This window comes from Eurosta solidaginis, chromosome 1, assembly GCF_040869045.1.
Source record: "Eurosta solidaginis isolate ZX-2024a chromosome 1, ASM4086904v1, whole genome shotgun sequence".
NCBI lineage: Eukaryota > Metazoa > Arthropoda > Insecta > Diptera > Tephritidae > Eurosta > Eurosta solidaginis.
This window is the reverse complement of record NC_090319.1, coordinates 119620340-119639298: the sequence shown is the minus strand read 5'-3', so window position 1 is coordinate 119639298 and position 18959 is coordinate 119620340. Positions and strand designations below refer to the sequence as shown.

General features: G+C 34.4%; 1 protein-coding gene and 1 long non-coding RNA gene across 3 annotated transcripts in view; one reads left to right on the top strand and one right to left on the bottom strand.

The window, feature by feature from the left end:
• Polr1A (RNA polymerase I subunit RpI1) overlaps positions 1–18959 on the bottom strand; it is a 285157-nt gene that overhangs the window by 203688 nt on the left and 62510 nt on the right. For both annotated transcript variants that reach the window (XM_067759751.1, XM_067759752.1), the window contains exons 3-5: positions 4309–4489; positions 3514–4218; positions 3091–3431 (exon numbers count right to left, since the gene is read on the bottom strand). In XM_067759751.1, the coding sequence (XP_067615852.1) occupies positions 3091–3431; positions 3514–4218; positions 4309–4489 (1227 nt within the window). The remainder of the gene's footprint in view (positions 1–3090; positions 3432–3513; positions 4219–4308; positions 4490–18959) is intronic.
• On the top strand, positions 1123–7639 carry LOC137236770 (uncharacterized). Its single transcript, XR_010948626.1, has 3 exons — positions 1123–5858; positions 5948–6125; positions 6192–7639. It is a non-coding gene; the product is annotated as an uncharacterized lncRNA (long non-coding RNA).

The following is an 18959-nucleotide window of genomic DNA, read 5'->3' as shown; positions in this document are numbered from 1 at the left end:
TATGGAGTGGGAAGATTTAATAATAAACATGAAGCAATTGTCGATCCTAAAAATATATTGATGCCGCCATTGCATATTAAATTGGGCCTTATTAAACAATTTGTGAAGGCTCTTAATATTGAGTCTAAAGATTTCAAATATTTGCAGACTTTTTTTCCAAAGCTGTCAGAGGCGAAAATTAAAGCGAGAGTCTTTGTTGGCCCTCAAATAAAAAAAATTATGACCTGCGATATTTTCCCGGACCCACTTAGCAATGAGGAGAAACTAGCGTGTAAAGTTTTAAGGCAGTAGTTCATGGCTGTCTTGGAAATCATAGGGATGAAAATTATGATGAGCTGATAACTGGCATGATTACGAATTTTTCCGCCATCGGATGTAGAATGTCGCTAAAGATGCACATGTTACATTCACATCTGGATAAATTCAAAGATAATATGGGAGCTTATTCAGAAGAACACGGGGAGCGTTTCCATCAAGATATAATGGAGTTTGAGAAACGCTACCAAGGCCAGTATACGGAAAGCATGATGGGGGAATACATTTGGACGTTAATAAGAGAAAATGTTAAATGTCAATTTTTAAACATTTAAACTGTATTCTAAAACTAAATTTATAAGAATAAATCTTAAATTGATTTTTACTATACTAGAATAAATCAAATCTATGTCAAATTTTGATGAATTTTCATGTTTTTCGTTTTTCTCTTTTTTTTTCGAACAAAACCAAATCAAAAACTTTTTATGTTCATATTCTTATTTCTGGGTGCAAAAGCAATAAAAAAAATATACGCACGACCCATGTACAAAAATGTTTTTGACCAGTGTAATCAGTAATCAGTGTGTGTAGAAGTGATAGAAAAAAGGCCCTATTATATAGTAAGACTAGCAGACCCGGCAGACGTTGTTCTGCCCCAAATTTGGTCTATCTGCATACATTTTAATAAGCTTTTTCCGTCTAACTCTGCCCCCCCCCCTCTTCTGTTTTTCCCAATCCTTTTATTCACTCCACCCTTCGTCTTTTTCGCGTCATCTATCTATATTGTTTTTGGTTTTATCCTGTTTTATCCTTGAATCATCTATCTCTATCTTCGTCTCATTCTTTCTCTTTCTCAGTCTCCTTCTCTCAAGTTATTCTCATTCCTCTTCATCCCTTATTGCCAGTCCCAGAGGGTGGTATTCCAATCCCATTCCTAGTCCCAGTCCTAGTCGTAATCCCAGTCCCAGTCCGTCTCTGGTCTACTTCCTGGAAAAAAGGATCGTAAATACTAATATAGGCAAATTTATATACCAAATTTCAGGCAAATCGAATAGGACGTAGGTAAATAGGTATGTGGGTATTATTAACTCATGTCTTAATTTCGGCTTCGCACGCATATTTATCAGTTTTGCTAGGTTGATGCGACTAAATCGAATATCACAGTGAAAATTACTTTGAAGCTCTCAGCAACAGCTTTCATTTGATATCCATATTACACACACATTCTAGGGGTATCCGGGTCCACGTTTTGGCCTATATCTCGAGACCCTAGTCACCCAGCGGCATAAAACTTACTCTGTACTAAAGCACACATCAACAGCTTCAATTTGATACCCATAATGTAAAAACGCATCCTAGTGTTACCCTGATCCACGTTTTGGCCTATATCTCGAGACCGTAGTCACCAATAGGTATGAAACTACCCTGTACTAAAGCACTCATCAACAGCTTCAATTTGATACCCATAATGTAAAAACACTGTCTAGACGTTCGCGGGCCCACGTTTGGACCTACATATATCTCGAGACCCTGGTCACCCAGGGGTATGAAAATTACGCTCTACTAAACCACTCATCAACAGCTTTCATTTGCTATTCATATTATATTCTATAAACACATTCTAGGGGTACCCGGGTCCACGTTTTGGTCTATATCTCTAGACCCTAGTCACCCAGGGGTATGAAAATGACCCTCTACTAAAGCACTCATCAACAGCTTTCATTTGTTATCCATATTCTATAAACACATTCTAGGGGTATCCGGGTCCACGTTTTGTCCTATATCTCGGACCCTAGTCACTCAGGGATATTAAAATTACCCTCTACTAAAGCACTCATCAACAGCTTTCATTTGATAACCATATTCTATAAACACATTCTAGGGGTACCAGGGTCGACGTTTTGGCCTATATATCGAGACCCACCTACCGTAATGGTTTAGCTATATTGATGTATAGTTTTTGATTCCATAAGCCTCACACAAACGAACTTTCATTTATATATATGCGGTATTCCATCCCATTTCGACCAATTTTGAACCCGACCCCTTTAGAATTGGCTGAAAGTTTTTCTTCTTTTTCTAGCTTACGAAAGACGTTTTTCAGAATTTTTTCAAATTTTTTCATCCAACTCAAAAAAAGTTATGAATTTTTAAAAAAACATTTAAAAACTAATTTAAAAAAAAAAGATCGCAAACGGTCAATTTTTGAAAAAGTTATAGCATTTTGAAAACAAAAACGGTCAACTCAAAATAAGTTATGAATTAAAAAAAAAAAAACGGTGTTTTCAAAAATTTACCGTTTGGGATCTTGTTTTTTTTTTTTTAATTTGTTTTTAAATGTATTTTTCGGAAAAAATACAAAGAAAATTTTAAAGTTTTTTTTCAATTAAAAAAAAAAGAAAAAATCGGCTCACTCCGGGATTAGTGGGGATGATTGCAGCATTGATTGAAGTTTTTTATGAGAAAAAAAAAATGTCGAAATTCGAAAAATCTCGAAAAACTGAAAAATTACAAAAAAAAAACTTTAAACATTTTTTTGTATTTTTTTCCGAAAAGTACATTTAAAAGCAAATTTAAAAAAAAAAAAACAAAAAAAAAAGATCCCAAACGGTCAATTTTTGAAAAAGTTATAGCATTTTGAAAACAAAAACGGTGTTTTTTTAAATTCATAACTTTTTTGAGTTGGATGAAAAAATTTTGAAAAACTTCTTTCGTAAGCTAGAAAAAGTTGAAAAAATTTCAGCCAATTCTAAAGGGGTCGGGCTCAAAATTGGTCGAAATAGGATGGAATACCCCATATATAGATTATATTATGCTGATGTAAGTAATGATTACCTAAATTATAAGCTTCTGCTCTCGCAACTTCACTTTGAGGAAAGTGGGCATTCATTTCATCGCCATCAAAGTCAGCATTATATGCTTTACAGTTTGAATAATGCAGACGGAATGTCTTTTCACCAGGTAGTATACGTGCTTTATGAGCCATTATTGATGGCCTATGAAGTGAAGGTTGGCGATTTAGTAGAAATATGTCACCATTGAGGACATGACGATGAACAATTTTAATTCCGTTTTCTGGATAGTTAAAGAGTAATTTTGCCATACTTTCCCGCTTGGCGGCGTTATCACCTGGTATAAGTGTGGTGTATCCTTTCTCGTCTTGAATATAATTAGCACTATTAAACACAAAAATATGTTATCGTAAATTTAAGCTACGTACATACATACATAGGGGCATATAAATAAATTTTACTTTACCCGGGATGATAATTCGGACCATTCATCACCATTTTACGCAACTCAGCGACATTCCATGGTGTGACCGGTACTGGATAGCTCAGTTTGCGCGCGAAAATATCTGGAATTCCTATTTCCTCAACATTGATATTTGGATCAGGTGTAATAACAGTACGGGCAGCATAGTTTACTCGTTTTCCCATCATATGCTTACGTATTAACCCTTCTTTCTTCTCTAAAATTTGCTTAAGACCTTGAGAAGATGGGGAATCTCTACTAGCAGTAATATCCAACAACAAATCTACTGACGTTTGTAACGTCTGCCATGAATTATATAGTTTCTCATATGATGTGTTTCCTTTGGTATTTTCATAAACACGCTGTGCCTCTTCCGAAAGTTCTTCTTGTAAGCCTTTCAGATGTTTCATTACTACACGTAATACTGCATTATTTTCAATTATAGCCCTATATATTCCGGTTTGGGGATGTTCTACAATCTGATCATGTAACACGTTGGGAGGACGGGCTTTTGGCGGTATAACGGGTATAGTATCTAAAAAAAATATATCTATTGGGCACGCATTACTTTCAGAATTAATCTTCAATACAGGAAAAAGAAGTATTAATAGATCTGGATAGTTAGAATAAATTTGTCGTAAAAACTTTCGGCATTCATCAGCAAATATTGATTTATTTTGTCCAGTACCATATTGAGCTTCCGGCATACTAAATATATGTATAATTAATTATAAATAAATATATCAATAATTTATACATCCATATGATAACTACATACATATATGTACAAGTACTTACGAAGTCTTTAATTCGTTTGCTGTTATGTAGTAAACTAGTTTTCGGTACAAATATCGAATATTACGCAAGGGTTTGTGGCAATGAATACATTTCTTAAAAGGAACGCGTTGAAGTGCAGCATGGACAATAGCCGCCCGAATTCCACATGACGTTTTTGTTTTGCTGGAATCATTTGATTGTCCTAAAAATTTAAAACATATATAACACAAAGCAATTTAATTGAACTTGAAATTTTTGGCGATTTTGAAATTTATTACTTAAGTTTGGTGAGTGGCCGGTAGCGGCACAGGGGGCCATAAGTGCTGTTTTTTTTTTTTTTGGGTTTGGAATGTATTACATTTTTTAATATCAGACTTATGTTGTGATAATCTTGCCTTTGCTTTTAATTTTGTTGTACCCACATATACACTATTGCAGGAATTTTCGTCATTGCCTCCACATGCTATTTCATACACAACATGGGTTTTTTTCGTTTGTGGTATTCTCGATTTTGTTTTATTGAAAATACGGTCATAGTAGTATATCGTCATCAATTTCAGGACGAACATACTACATGATTCCTTATCTGCACTTCGAAGGGGCTCTTAAAGGCACAATAGAGGTGTATAATTGGCACAAGAGTGTTCAAGTGGCGGACGAGGCAATACATGTGTACACAGATGGTTCCAAAGTAGTGGAAGAAGTACACGGAGAAAAATGTTTTACTTAAATCTAGTAAAATATTTTCTTATTCCAAAACTAGTTTTTTCGCATCGCCTACCAAGTGTCTTGGGCTCTCATTGGCTATTAAGACAAACGAAACCAGACATAATAACGGGCTCTTTTAAAAATAAAATATTATTGCCACCACAAGCACACAAAAATCTTCAGTTAGTGTTTGCATTTTAAAGTGAAAAGACGTTCTTTATACCAGTGAGTAAAAATTAAAACGAGAGAAGTAATTGCGGATATTTTGTGCAAAACACTAAGCGAGTGGAAATTTGACACGTTATTTGGGTATCTAAATTGTAAGTAAATATATTTAAAATAAAGCCTCAACAAAAAATGCATAAATGTATGTAAATAGTTTAGCAAATTATTTCAAGAAGCAAATATCCCATCTGCTAAAAGAATTTTGTACGTCGTTTGTCGTCTACACGTTTTATGAATATGGCTCATTTTTAATATTGTTATTTAACCAGCACATTGTTCTTTTTCTATACTCATGGGAAATCTTAAAAAATTATAATTGCAAGAGGTTTATTACAATAAGAGCAGCAGATATCCAAGCTGAAAATTGTACCATTTTTATAAAAATGCAGTTGCACGTTTGCGTAAGGAAAGTTTGTTTCCAGCAAGATATCGAACCGATTCCAAGCTCGTCAGTTGATGCCTTTGAGGAACACAAGGAATGGCTCCGATATTTTTGTGAGCCGTGGGAGGAGGTTCAAAGACGTTGGGTAGAAACTTCAGAATACCACAAAACATCCTTACAAAAAAGTAAAGACAAATCAATTAACGACTTACTTTTGGAGTGGCCTGCCTACAAGAAAAACTTTGGAAAAGCTTTGGTAAGTGCACCCTATCGCTTTGAAAAATAAATATGTTTAATGTATTAGTATTCCAATATTTATCTTTTAAATTTAATTTGTTATCTTAGATCGCCATAGATTTTAACAAACTAAGCGAAGGCAATTGCTATGGACTGCAATCAAATGGGATTCATTTACTTATAAAAGATAAACTCAACCTGGAAGTTTTTTCAACACTTTGTGATATAACAAACAAAGGCCTATGGAAAAAAGAAAATTCAACTAAAAATACATATATAAACAAAGGTAATCTAGTTAGTGTTTTTTTTTAGTTAGTGTGCTGTTTTTTACACAATTTCTCCAATTGCTTAGATTAACGCGTATTCGATTTGTTGTCAGCTATAATGCCCCCTACCGAAGTTATTAAATCGAAAAATAAAAAATTTTGGAAGCCGTCGATCAGCGATCTCAAGGACAATTTTTACTAAGAGTCAACAGTGCTAACGATCTACAGACATCTTTAGAAACCCTTTCGATGCAAATTAAGGAGTACGGATTACAATTACAGCCCCTTGTTGTATTAATTTGCGACGAAGATCCTTGTAACATACAGATAGTTGGAGTATTTGACGATATAAAATACTCTTACACATTGCATTATATGTTTAATGTTCAATATCAGAAACAGTGTGCTCATGTTTGGCAATTCATACAAAAATACTTTTTCGAGCCCTCATTTTCCACGTTCAAATGGTTTAGCCAAACGCTATGTACAAGAGGCAAAAAACCTGATGAAAAAGTGCCTCGAAGACAACACGGACATACAGCTAGCGCTGCTACATCATCGGAATACTCCACGCATGGACCTAGGGTCTCCAGTTCAACGGTTAATGAACAGAAGAACCAGAACGATATTACCTACCAATGAAAAGCTACTCAAACCAAAAATAATAAAAAACGTAAGCAAAAAACTAACAAAACTCAAGGAAGGTGAGAAATAAACAGCAGATAGAAATAAAAAAAAGAGTAGAGAATACACAACGCAAGAGAAAGTACTGCTTAGACAAAGCCATAATAACTGGGTTCCAGCTTATATAGTGAGACCAGAAGGACACCGCTCGTACAGAGTACAAACCGAGGATGGCGCCATATACAGAACACATGGCATCTTAAGCCAGCCACTTCATCCCTCGACGTTGATCCTAACTCGTCCACAGATCGTCCTACTGTTGAACCAAAAAACCAAAGTTCTTCGAGTCCAACACAGCCACCTACAGAAACCACAACACAACAGTGTTCGCCAGATGACGTGCCTCGTGAAGCTGAACCTTCCACGCCCGCTACACCACAGGATGCAGCTAGCCTCAATCATCCACCACGCACTCGCTCTGGACGTGTAATTAAGACACCCGCAAGGTACCGCTGAAAAGGAGGGATGACAGGAACACACCTATCATCGGTTCAGGAACACGCAGTATTTTATTTTAAAAAAAGTAGTTTGTACCAAAGTTAAGGTACATTACATTCAACAATATATCGGCATGTGTAAATGTAACAATTCCAAAATTTTATGAATATATAGTTGTTTGTAAAGACTGCTTTAAAACTGTAAATGATTTAATTAGATGAAATGATTGTAATATGTCCAGAGTATGGCGCCAGTATTATATTTAAAAACACTTTGTACCACGAAATATCTACTAGGGATGACCTTTATACATATGTTCTATTATATAAACAAACATACTACCTCGTTTAGAAAAATAAATATTGAAATATTAAAATGTAAGCCATTACAAATATTTCGTTTACCAAATGGTAAATCGGCATTCAAACCTCATATTTTGTGAAATAGGTAAAATGATTCAATAAATTTACTTAAGTAAACATTAATTTTTAAGCATTTCTGTACATATCTTAAAGTAACTCAAATTACTTTATTAAAAACGAATTCACTTGTAAACTAAAAAATTTCAATAAAACCTGTACCAGCCCAATTGGGTATAAATATATATCTGTGTGGTGGGTGGTCTGATACCAATGTTACCATGAGCTGCCAGCTGACCCAGTTTGCAAGTCCTACTCTTACGATGAAGATGCCTGGCGAGCTATGACAATTTACTACCATTCGTGTGGATGCTTCCTCGTTTATTGTGCATAACGCTTTGATCCGCCAACATCACACCTCTACTGTCTGCTTGTAAATCAGAATGCCACAGGTCGTGGTAGGCAATCAAATCACCAAGAATTTGACCAGTGAGAAGTCCACTAATATTAGGGCAATATTCACTGGTGCAGCAGGTGACAGGAGGGATGTAGATGGCATCCCATGGCAGCCAGTTTACACGGCAGCCGGTTCTATGTACCGGAGCGACTAGGAGCTTTTTTCCGACAGGGCTGTTGTTTCAGTGTAGTCCTATTTAATTTGTTGTGTCCTCCCACAAATTGTTATTTTTAAACATACATATTTTTATTTTTATTGAGTTAAACTTTTTATTTTATTTTATGAACTGTCTACAATTCTCATTTTCAACAATCAAACATTAACAAAATGAAACTTGATTATTAATATTTAAAACAATTAAATAACACTATAACATGAAAAGCGGACTTTTATTAACTTCAAAAGGCTAACTGGGGATTGCTTTATCGTATCTGGCTTTCATCTTGTCACTCATAATCATTGCTCGTTGCCTTACAAGATCGTGTATCTCACTCAGCTCTTCTTCCAAGACACCAGTGGATTTCTTCACATTTCTCTCCGCATCGGCATCTATCCCAAACTTCCAATCAGCTGGCAGTCGAAGGTCATTGCCAAAAATTAACTTTGCGGGAGTTTGTCCGTTGTTTCATGCACTGCCGATCGGTAAGCCATCAAGAATAATGATATGTGCGTATCCCACTCCTTATGGTACTTGTCTATTACTTTCCTTAAATGCTCCTCCAAGGTTCTATTGAAGCGTTCCACCATACCATCGGACTGAGGATGCAATGCAGTTGTCCGTGTTTTTCGAATGCCCAATGATTTACACATTTCCTGGAACACAGCTGATTCGAAATTCCTGCCTTGGTCAGAATGTAACTCCATTGGTACACCATACCTTGCAACCCAATTGTTTATAAACACTCCTGCTACTGTTTCCGCTTCTGGATTTGGGATTGGGTATACCTCTGGCCATTTGCTGAAATAATCCATAACCACCAGTACATATTTGTTTCCGCAGTTGCTAGTAGGAAATGGACCTGCGACATCCATAGCTACCCTTTCAAATGGCGCACCTGAGTTTTATTGCTTCATCTGGCCATGACTTCGGGTTTAGCGCCCTTTCGCTCTGCTGCAAACCTCGCAGTTCGCAATCCACTCAGTGACCGACTGACGGCAACCAACCCAATAGAATATCTGTTTAATCTTCTCGAGCGAAGATGACCACCTTTTCGATGCTCAATGGAAAATTCATAGCTTTGTAGTCGTCGATCCACCGTGCCAATTGTCCTTCCGGATAACGGAACTGCAGAAGCCATTTCAACGCTGCGTGATCTGTCCTGGCGCGGAATCGCTTGCCGTGGGGGTATTTGTGAAAATATTTAATGCCTCTACCAATGCCAACAGCTCTCTCCGTGTAACGCAGTAGTTCCTCTCTGGTTTTCCAATTGAACGGCTGTAATATACAACTACCTTCTCCTGTCCATCAACCAGTTGTGACAAAACGCCTCCTATAGCATATTCACTCGCATCTGTATCTAGAATAAACGTTGCTCCTGGTAGATTGGGGCAGTGCACAAACGCTCTTTCAATGTTTAGAAAGCTACTTCTTGCTCCTTCTTCCATTCAAAAGCTTTATTTTTTCTTGTTAGGTCGTGGAGGCTATGGGCTACGCTGGCAAAATTTGGTACAATTCGTCGGTAATATGTGCACAGCCCAAGGAAACTTCTCAATTCATGCAGATTCTGTGGTCTTGGCCAATCTTTCACTTGTGAAGTTCCATTTTCGGAACTTCTTCAAAAAAATTGTTCTTGTGTGCACACCCTACTAATACGCACACACACTTCCAACTTTTCCGTTCAAACACGTATTCTTGTTTTAAAATTTATGTTCTTTTGTTTTATTTACTTTAGTTTTTGTTCGTAGTTTAATAAATGTTTCTTAAATTACCGTACACTTTATTTAGTTCTATTTATAGTTTGTACACTTAAATTGATTTTTTAATCTTTTTGCTTAGTTCGTGTCGCCGCTTTTCTTCGTCCAAATCTGTCTTAATGATGGCCGCCTTTTTCTCTTTTTCTTCTTCGACCTCCCCGTTTCCAACTTGTTTCAACACCTGTTGTCCATTCACAATAGACAACAGGGTTGCACCAAGTGGGAAACAGGATGAGATCATAAGGCTGCTGTTACACCATCCCCCTTTTCGAAAAAAAAGTTTGAAGTCGACAAGTTGATCAGGTTTGTCGGCTTCAACCTTTTTTGGGTGGTTTTTACATTCATCCCGATTGGGAAAAAAAATTATGAAAATTTTGAACTTTTGCGGCAGATATACCTAGGCTAACTTGGCTAGTTTACTAATTAAATTTATTTATATTTTAAGCCTACATATTTACATATATGAAAATTAATAGTTTATTTATTATTCTCTTTTTTTCTGTAAGTAGCTTATTTTATTTAATTAATTACATTTATCTGTGCTTTAAGCCTACATATTTACATATATGAATATTAATAGTTTTTATACCTTTTTGTTTGTTTTCTTTGTACTTCAAAATTTCATTTACATCGGTTTTGTATAGTAACTTATACATACATTTTCTATTTGTTTATTTTACTTACAATACGTATTGTTTTCATCGTTTGGCATATTTTTATTTAAATTTGCTTTTACTTAAATTAAGTATGGTTTTAAAGTGTGATAAATTTTGATTTAAATTTGCTTTATTAGCGAAATGAAATAGTAAAAAAATTTTTTTGGCTATCTCAAAATGAAATTGGGTACATCCGATTGTATTTATCTAGGTACTCCTCTTATGCGGTTTTTATGTACCGTTCTGTATTTTTTGTTTTCATTATCAAAAATGGTTACATTTACACCGTCTATATCTGTTACTAAATATGGACCCTGATATATGTTTTTATGTTTTTCCCGTGGTTCTTTTTGAACTAAGACCATATCGTTTACGTTTACTACTATTGGTTGTGCATTTTTGTCATATGCATCTTTATTTCTTACTTTGTGTTTTTCTACTAACTCTTTAGCCAAGGCGTGGCATTTTTGTATTCGGTACTTTACTTCTTTTGAATAATTTTCGATATTATAAATCGGTTCAATTCTTTCGTTCTTCAGCTCAGATGGCACAATGGCCTTTTTACCAAAAATTAGTTCAAAAGGAGTAAGTTTATTATCGAATACCGTATTTGGCGTTGTGTTATGCCAAAACGTAAAATATCTCAAATATGTATCCCAATCATCAAAGGAATCATCTAAGTACGCACGTAGGTACGCGTTAAAAACTCTATGGTTTCTTTCGACAGTTCCTACGGTTTCATGATGATATGGAGTAGAAAAAATGTGATGAATATTTAATAAACTGGTTAAATTTGCAAAAATTTCATTTTTGAATTCAGTGCCTAAATCTGATTTAATGGATTTCATAGCACCGTATATTAAAATAAAGCCTTCGAATAGTGCTGACGCGATAGCTTTTTGCACTTTTATCAGGTATTGATATTGTAACTAAGTATTTTGTCAGATCGCAGATTATGGTAAGCGCGAACTTATTACCATATCTCGATTCTGGCAACGGGCCTATGGTATCAATTACGACAATGTCAAAAGGTTTATTAGGAGTAGGAGTTAGAACGAGTTCTTCTTTATTTCCTATTTTGACTTTATTCAGAAGACATTTTTCGCATTTCCTAACATAACTAGCTATGTCTTTTGTCATATTTTTCCAGTAAAATTTGTTTCGTAATTTGGCGTATAATTTTTTCCTTCCACAGTGACCTCCAGTGATGGGATCATTGTGATAAATTGCTAATAATTTTGATTTTTGTTCCTGATCAGTGATTGTTTCAATTGGATCCATTAAAATAATTTTTAAAAGTTGTAAAAGCTTATTTCCTTTTATTATCTTTCTTTAAAATTTGTAATTGTAATGTATTTGAAAATTAAATCGTTTTTTGGCCATTCTATTTCCTTAATATTAAGTTTTCCGGCTTCATTTTCTAGCCTCGAAAGTAAAGTATCGAAATTCTTTATTTCGTTAGAAAATTCAAAATCAAGTAAAATTGTTCTTTTATGCTTTATATGCGCGCATATTCTTAAAAATTGTTTATTGTTTTTATCATGAAATATTTCTGATCTAATACGAGGAATTTTTTTTGAAAAGTTATGAGTGAATTTATCATGCACGTGTAATGTTTGTATGTTTTCACATAAGTCTATATTTCCGGTAGAACTACATTTATCCTTTTTCTTACTCATAGCCCTAGTCTGAACTGCAAATATATTTTTGGTTCATTCTTTTATTTCGCCAATGGTTATACGAGAAAGTGCATCAGCTCCTACATTTGATTTTCCCTTTATGTACTCTATTGTGAAATTGTATTCTGCTAACTCAAGTCTAATTCTAGAAAGTTTTGAAGATGGGTCTTTCATAGTGAATAAATAGACTAAAGGCCTGTGATCTGATTTTACAATAAAGTGATTTCCATAAACGTAGGGCCTGAATTGTTTAATGGCAAAATAAATGGCTAATAGTTCTAACTCAATGATGGCTTTCTTTTGTTCTGCCTCATTAAAAGATTTTGACGCATAACATATGGGTAAATCGCTGCCTTGATGTTCTTGGCTGAGTATTGCTCCACATCCCGTCTTAGAAGCGTCTACTGTAATGGTAAACTGTTTGGAAAAATCTGGGTATTGTAATATCGTTGGTGACATTAGGGATGCTCTTAGTGCATCAAAGGCTTTATCGCATGCTGCGTCCCAGTTAAATTCTACTCTTTTTCTATTCAGTCTATTCAGAGGTGCTGCCAGAGATGCAAAGTTTGGAATAAAGCGTCTGTAGTAGTTGGCAAAAGCTACAAACCTTCTTACAGCGTCCTTGTCTGTTGGCTTAGTATAGTTACGAATTGCGTCTATTTTAGATTCGTCTGGTGACAGACCTTCAGCTGAGCATTTGTGTCCTAGGAATGTTACTTCTGGTCTTAGAAAATTACATTTATTTGGATTGAGTTTAAGGTTGAATGATAAGTATTGAATACTTTAGACAAATTTTTAATGTGATGGAATTCACTACAGCCGATGACTATAATGTCATCTATATAAAGAAAAGCTACATTAGGTGGTATTCCTGAAAATGCGATGGTCATCATCCTAGAAAACGAATTTGGTGCAATGTTCAAACCAAATGGCAATACCTTCCATCGATACGCTCCGCGATCAGTAGAAAATGAGGTTATATCGCGTGAATCTACGTGTAATGGTATTTGGTGAAATCCAGAAAAAAGGTCTAAGGTTGAGAAAAATTTGGCTCTGCCAAGATTGTCTAAAATATCATCGATTCGTGCTAATGGAAATTTGTCTGCTATTAGCTTCTTGTTAACTGCGCGAAAGTCAACACACATTCGGTATGCTTTTTTGCCATTTATTTTCTTTTTAGGAACTAAGATAAGAGGACTGTTGTAGTTAGAATAGCTTTCTTCTATTAAATCATTGTAGTTAGAATAGCTTTCTTCTATTAAATCATTTTCTAATAATTTTGTAACTTGTCTGTTAATTTCTTCCCGCTGCGAATAGGGTAGACGATAATTCTTTATATACACTGGTTCGTTGTCAGTTAACCGCAACTTCTGCTCATAAAAATTATTCAACGTCACTTATCGTTGTCAAGCGCGAATATGTCAGCATATTGTATGCATAGATCTAAAAGTTCAGATGGTGCATCTTTTGGAATTTGATCTTTTAAGATCGAAGTTATTTCGTTAATTCGCTTCTCATCTGTCTTAGTTTTGTCGATTACATAGACGTGATAATTAGATAAGTTTTCCGATTTAATAGAATTTTTGTGTACGAATTGTACCTCACTTGTGGTATTGATTAATTTTATGATTGGATTATTGGAATTTGTAATACATCTTGCGGTAAATACGCCTTTTTGTATTTCTTGAGATTCAACGAAAAGTTGAGTTGTTGAGTGACCTAAGTCGAAAATTCGAAAAACTTCGCATCTTGGTGGTATAATACACATATCTCTTTCTGTTCCGTGTGGATTGGCATAATGACTTTTTCTTTATTTGCCCAGAATGAGATGCTACTATTTGAATAATTTATTACACATTTGTTATGATGAAGAGAGTCTTTACCCAGTATACCATCTGATGGGATATTGAAGTCATCGTTTACCACGTGTAAGCTATGTTCGACCAGATTATTAGAAAAATTTAGGTCTATGTTTATTTTACCTATGGTAGGAACAGAATTTGATGTAACGCCTGTGATATTAACTATATCGTCAGAATTAATTGGAATTTGCTTATTTAAGCTTGAAATTTTATTCAGAGAAATATCAGCTTGTGTATCTAGTAAAAATGTACATAATTTGTTAGATCCGGTTATATAAATTTCGATAAAATCTGAGTAATTTAGGTTTAGACAAAAAATATTTTTAATATTTATTCGTTTATCTCCTCGTCCCTCAGTGTTCGCTGCTGAGGGGCGTCCAAGTGTAAAGAGCGAACGTTTGCATTATTTCGCGTATTTGAACTTCCGGCGTTAGTATTGGTTCTGTTTTCTAGCCTATTTTGACTGTTGCTAGTGTTACGCGAGTTACTATTGTTTCGATTGCCGTTGTTTTGCCTAGAGTTGTTGTTTTGCCTATTTTGATTGTTATTATTGTATCTACCGTTATTATTGTTGTTGTACTTATTGAAATTGTTATTGTTATTGAACCTGTTGAAATTACTATTGTTGTTGTATCTATTATTGTTGTTGTAGTAGTTATTGCCTCTATTGTTATTGCGAAAGTTGGTTTGATTGTTAAACCTTGATCGAAAAGCTAATACCTGTCTTTCTGTAGCCTGATTGTTTTGTTCGACTATCATTTTTGCTACGACGTCTTTTGCGTCACTAAAAGAGGTTGATGCGAGAATTGATTTGACTAAGTCTGAGCGCGTATGTAGCCTACAAACGTTTACTGACTGTTCGACTGTCATCTCGTGCGCTTTGGCTTTGGATATGCCCTCGATAATTAGAGACCTCTCTAAAGCATCAGATAATTCCTCTACTCGTTTAGCAAACTCGGTTAAATTATTGTTCGGAACTTTTAGTGAAGCTATTTGCCCTGCAACGACTTTTGAATTGTCTGGCTTTATTCGACTTTTAATTGCATCTTTAATTTCTTGAATAGATGTTATATTTGTCGGAAGAGCTTCTCGTGCTTTCCCTTCGAGCTTCGATTTAACAAGTGAAATGAAAGTTGGCATAAGATCTAGATCTATACAGCCTTCTACTAGTTAAATTTTATCTATGAAGGAGTCTAGCGCTAAGGGGTCACCGTTATAGTTTTCCCTAAATAAGGGCGCCCACGACCCAATAAACTGTCTCTTTTGCTCTGGTGTAGCCATTATTGTTGGTTCTAGAAAATTAGTACGAGATTGGTTGGAATTTGAGAAAGTTGTTAAAAGCCCTAACGAATTGTTTGATATAACGACTGGGTTATCGAAACCACAGAAGTTTTCTTGTAATGAAATATTTTCGGTATGAGGTAAAGAACAACTTTGTTCACCGATACGCCTGTCGAGTGTTTCCGACTTTGCTGAGTCAGAGAATTCTTCTTCTTCCTCAGATTCGATTTTGTATGCGTCGAAGGATTCTTTTTCTTCCCGATCAGTAACTGATATAAAAGTGTTATCTTGGACTAAGTCGCTGTAGTTCGTTGGCACTTTAACTGTGCAATTGAGTTTTGTAAAACATTTAATTAATTCTTCCCTACAACGTGATAAACTTTTATTCACAGCAATTGGCCTGGGTCGGTTTTCAAAATGACCATTTACCTCTACTAAAATGTTATTATATGCCTCAATTAAAGAATTTTTATATTCATCTAACTTCTCTTACCTTGTCGGTAAAGAACGACCTGTATGCAAAACGCGTTTTTTAATTTTAAAGAAATTTTCTCTCAATTCTTTGAATTTTGTTTCGAAATTTGACATTAGCAGGAGGAAGAATCTTACACTTGCAGCTTTGTATGCTTGGATATTAAGAAATTTTAATGAAAAAGGAGGTTGAGCTGATTTTATAATCTAAATCGAATTGTGAAAAATTTGCAAGTTTGAGGTATGAATATGAACGAATTTGAATGAAAGAGAAATTTGGAATGGTTTTAGAATTTTAAATTGTTTGAGTTGTGAATAAGAACAAATTTGAATGGAAGAGAGATTTCAAATGGTTTTGTAACCTAAATTGTATTAACCTCAATTGAATTGTTGCTGCAGATTTGAGACATGAATGTGAACAAGTTTTAATTGAAAGGGAATATGAAATGGTTTTATCATCTAAGTTGAATTAATAAAAGTGGCAAGTTTGTGTTATGAATGTCAATTTTAATTGAAAAGAAATTTAAAATGATTTTATAATCTAATCTGAAACCGCTTTACTTTAATTTTGTATTGAATGTTGAAGTAAAATTAATGAATTGAATAAATTTGTTATTTATTTGAAGTTGGAGTCACTTGAAATACAGCTGGGTTGTATTCCCTGTGAACAATGAATTAAATTTTGGCTTAGAAAAAAAATTTGGTTTATACCGGGTGTGCTACCATATACGGTATACAAGAGAGAATCCTGATCTATTTTTCCAATTTTCCAAGACAATATTAATTTTATACGTTATATGTTTGTTGCAATTTAGTATTTATTACAATATTGTTTAACGTGACGGCCGCACCGTTGCACCAAAAAGTATTAAATTTTACGTGACGGCCGCACCGTTGCACAAAAAAGTATTCAATTTTAATATTTAACGTGTCGGCCGCACCGCTACACAGCAAAATGTGGAGCATATAATTGTAAAAATTTATTAAATTTTCATCATTATTTTACGTGTCGGCCGCACCATTTCACCAAAATGTTTTGTTTGTTGTTTGTTGTTTTTTTTTTTTGTTTTTTGTTTTAAATTTTTTGTATTGTGAGTTAATAAAGTTTTCGATGTATTGAATTTTTAAGGTTTGTTAAGGTATTTCAAAGTATTGGATATATTCAAAATTACTTAAATCTTCACACAATGTACCATGTATATGCATGTGTTTCCTTTTTTCTTAAATGCCTCGCTTTTAGCCGCAATTTATGTAATATATGCATATACATACCCACTCTATACAAATTTATTGAAAATATATATATGTATGGCCAATTTCGTTTTTTCGATTTGTATCAAAAAAAATGTTTGAAAGTCGTAGATAATTTAAAGTGATGCAAAAAAATTCAAAATGTATGTGTATCAATTTTGTTTCGATCTATATCTATTACGTATATGAGAATATCGGAAACTACTTTAATTAACTAATAAATTTGAGAATATCCATTTCGCTTCAATTTTGAACAATGTTAAAAGTATGTATTTGCCAGAATGTTAGTACTTACATTGGTTGAAAACAAATTTGCGAGTTATACATATACAAGTTTGATTTAGACTGGTTATATTTCAAGCTATGCCCCTTATTGTTGCAAATCTAAATTGCTTTACTTATGAAAATTTAAGGTTATTTTGTATGAAAATATTAACAAAATTGGCAAAGTTGAAGAAACAATCGATATTGCGATTAAGTTTTAAGAATTTTTCCGAAAAATATAGATTTGAGGTTGATCGAATTTGAAAGAAATTTTAAGTATTTTTGCGAAAAATATTGATTTGAGATTGATCGAATTTAAAGGAATTTTAAGTATTTTTGCGAAAAATATTGATTTGAGATTGATCGAATTTAAAGGAATTTTAAAAATTATATCGAAAAATATTTATAAGAAAAATTATGTATGCATATTTCAAAAGCAACTACATATTACAACTCATACATACTAACATACAGACTGGAAGCTACGCTTCACCATACGCTGTCACCGCTGCTGCTGTTCTGATGGTGCTGTTCCGCTGCTGCCGTTATCACTTCGCTGCTGCTAATTTTCTCCGTTTGATGTGCCGCTACTTATGGTGGCTCCGTTTGTTTCGGGTGGCGTACCTTGCCTTATCCCGTTACGTCGTTGTACAGCTTCTTTTTATTTTGTATACTGAAGTTTTTGTTGTGTTGAGAAAATTTTTTGTAGATTTTTATGTTTTATATTTTTGTAGGTTTTTGTATTTTGTATTTTTTTTGTGAAGATTTTTGTATTTTATATTTTTTGTAGAATTTTGTATTTTATATTTTTTTTTGTAGATTTTTGCATTTTATGTTTTATATATTTTCCATTTAGGCCCGTTTAACGGTTTTCACCAATTGTGCTGCCTTATGAAGGTGGCCTCGTGCTCCATCCTACATTTAATTTGGCAAGCTGCCCCACGGTCGCCATGTGAAGTTCCATTTTCGGAACTACTTCAAAAAAATTGTTCTTGTGTGCACACCCTACTAATACGCACACACACTTCCAACTTTTCCGTTCAAACACGTATTCTTGTTTTAAAATTTATGTTCTTTTGTTTTATTTACTTTAGTTTTTGTTCGTAGTTTAATAAATGTTTCTTAAATTACCGTACACTTTATTTAGTTCTATTTATACTTTGTACACTTAAATTGATTTTTTAATCTTTTTGCTTAGTTCGTGTCGCCGCTTTTCTTCGTCCAAATCTATCTTAATGATGGCCGCCTTTTTCTCTTTTTCTTCTTCGACCTCCCCGTTTCTAACTTGTTTCAACACCTGTTGTCCATTCACAATAGACAACAGGGTTGCACCAAGTGGGAAACAGGGTGAAATCATAAGGCTGCTGTTACACACTGCTTCTATCTTTTCATTCGCGGTGCAGATGCCCTCCGTCGTTACTTTATGACCCAAGTAACTAATTTGCTTCTTGAACAGAGAACACTTTTTGGGACTAAGTTTCAGACCAGCACCAGCTATTCTTTGGAAAACCTCCTCCAAGTTCTTCAGATGTTCTTCG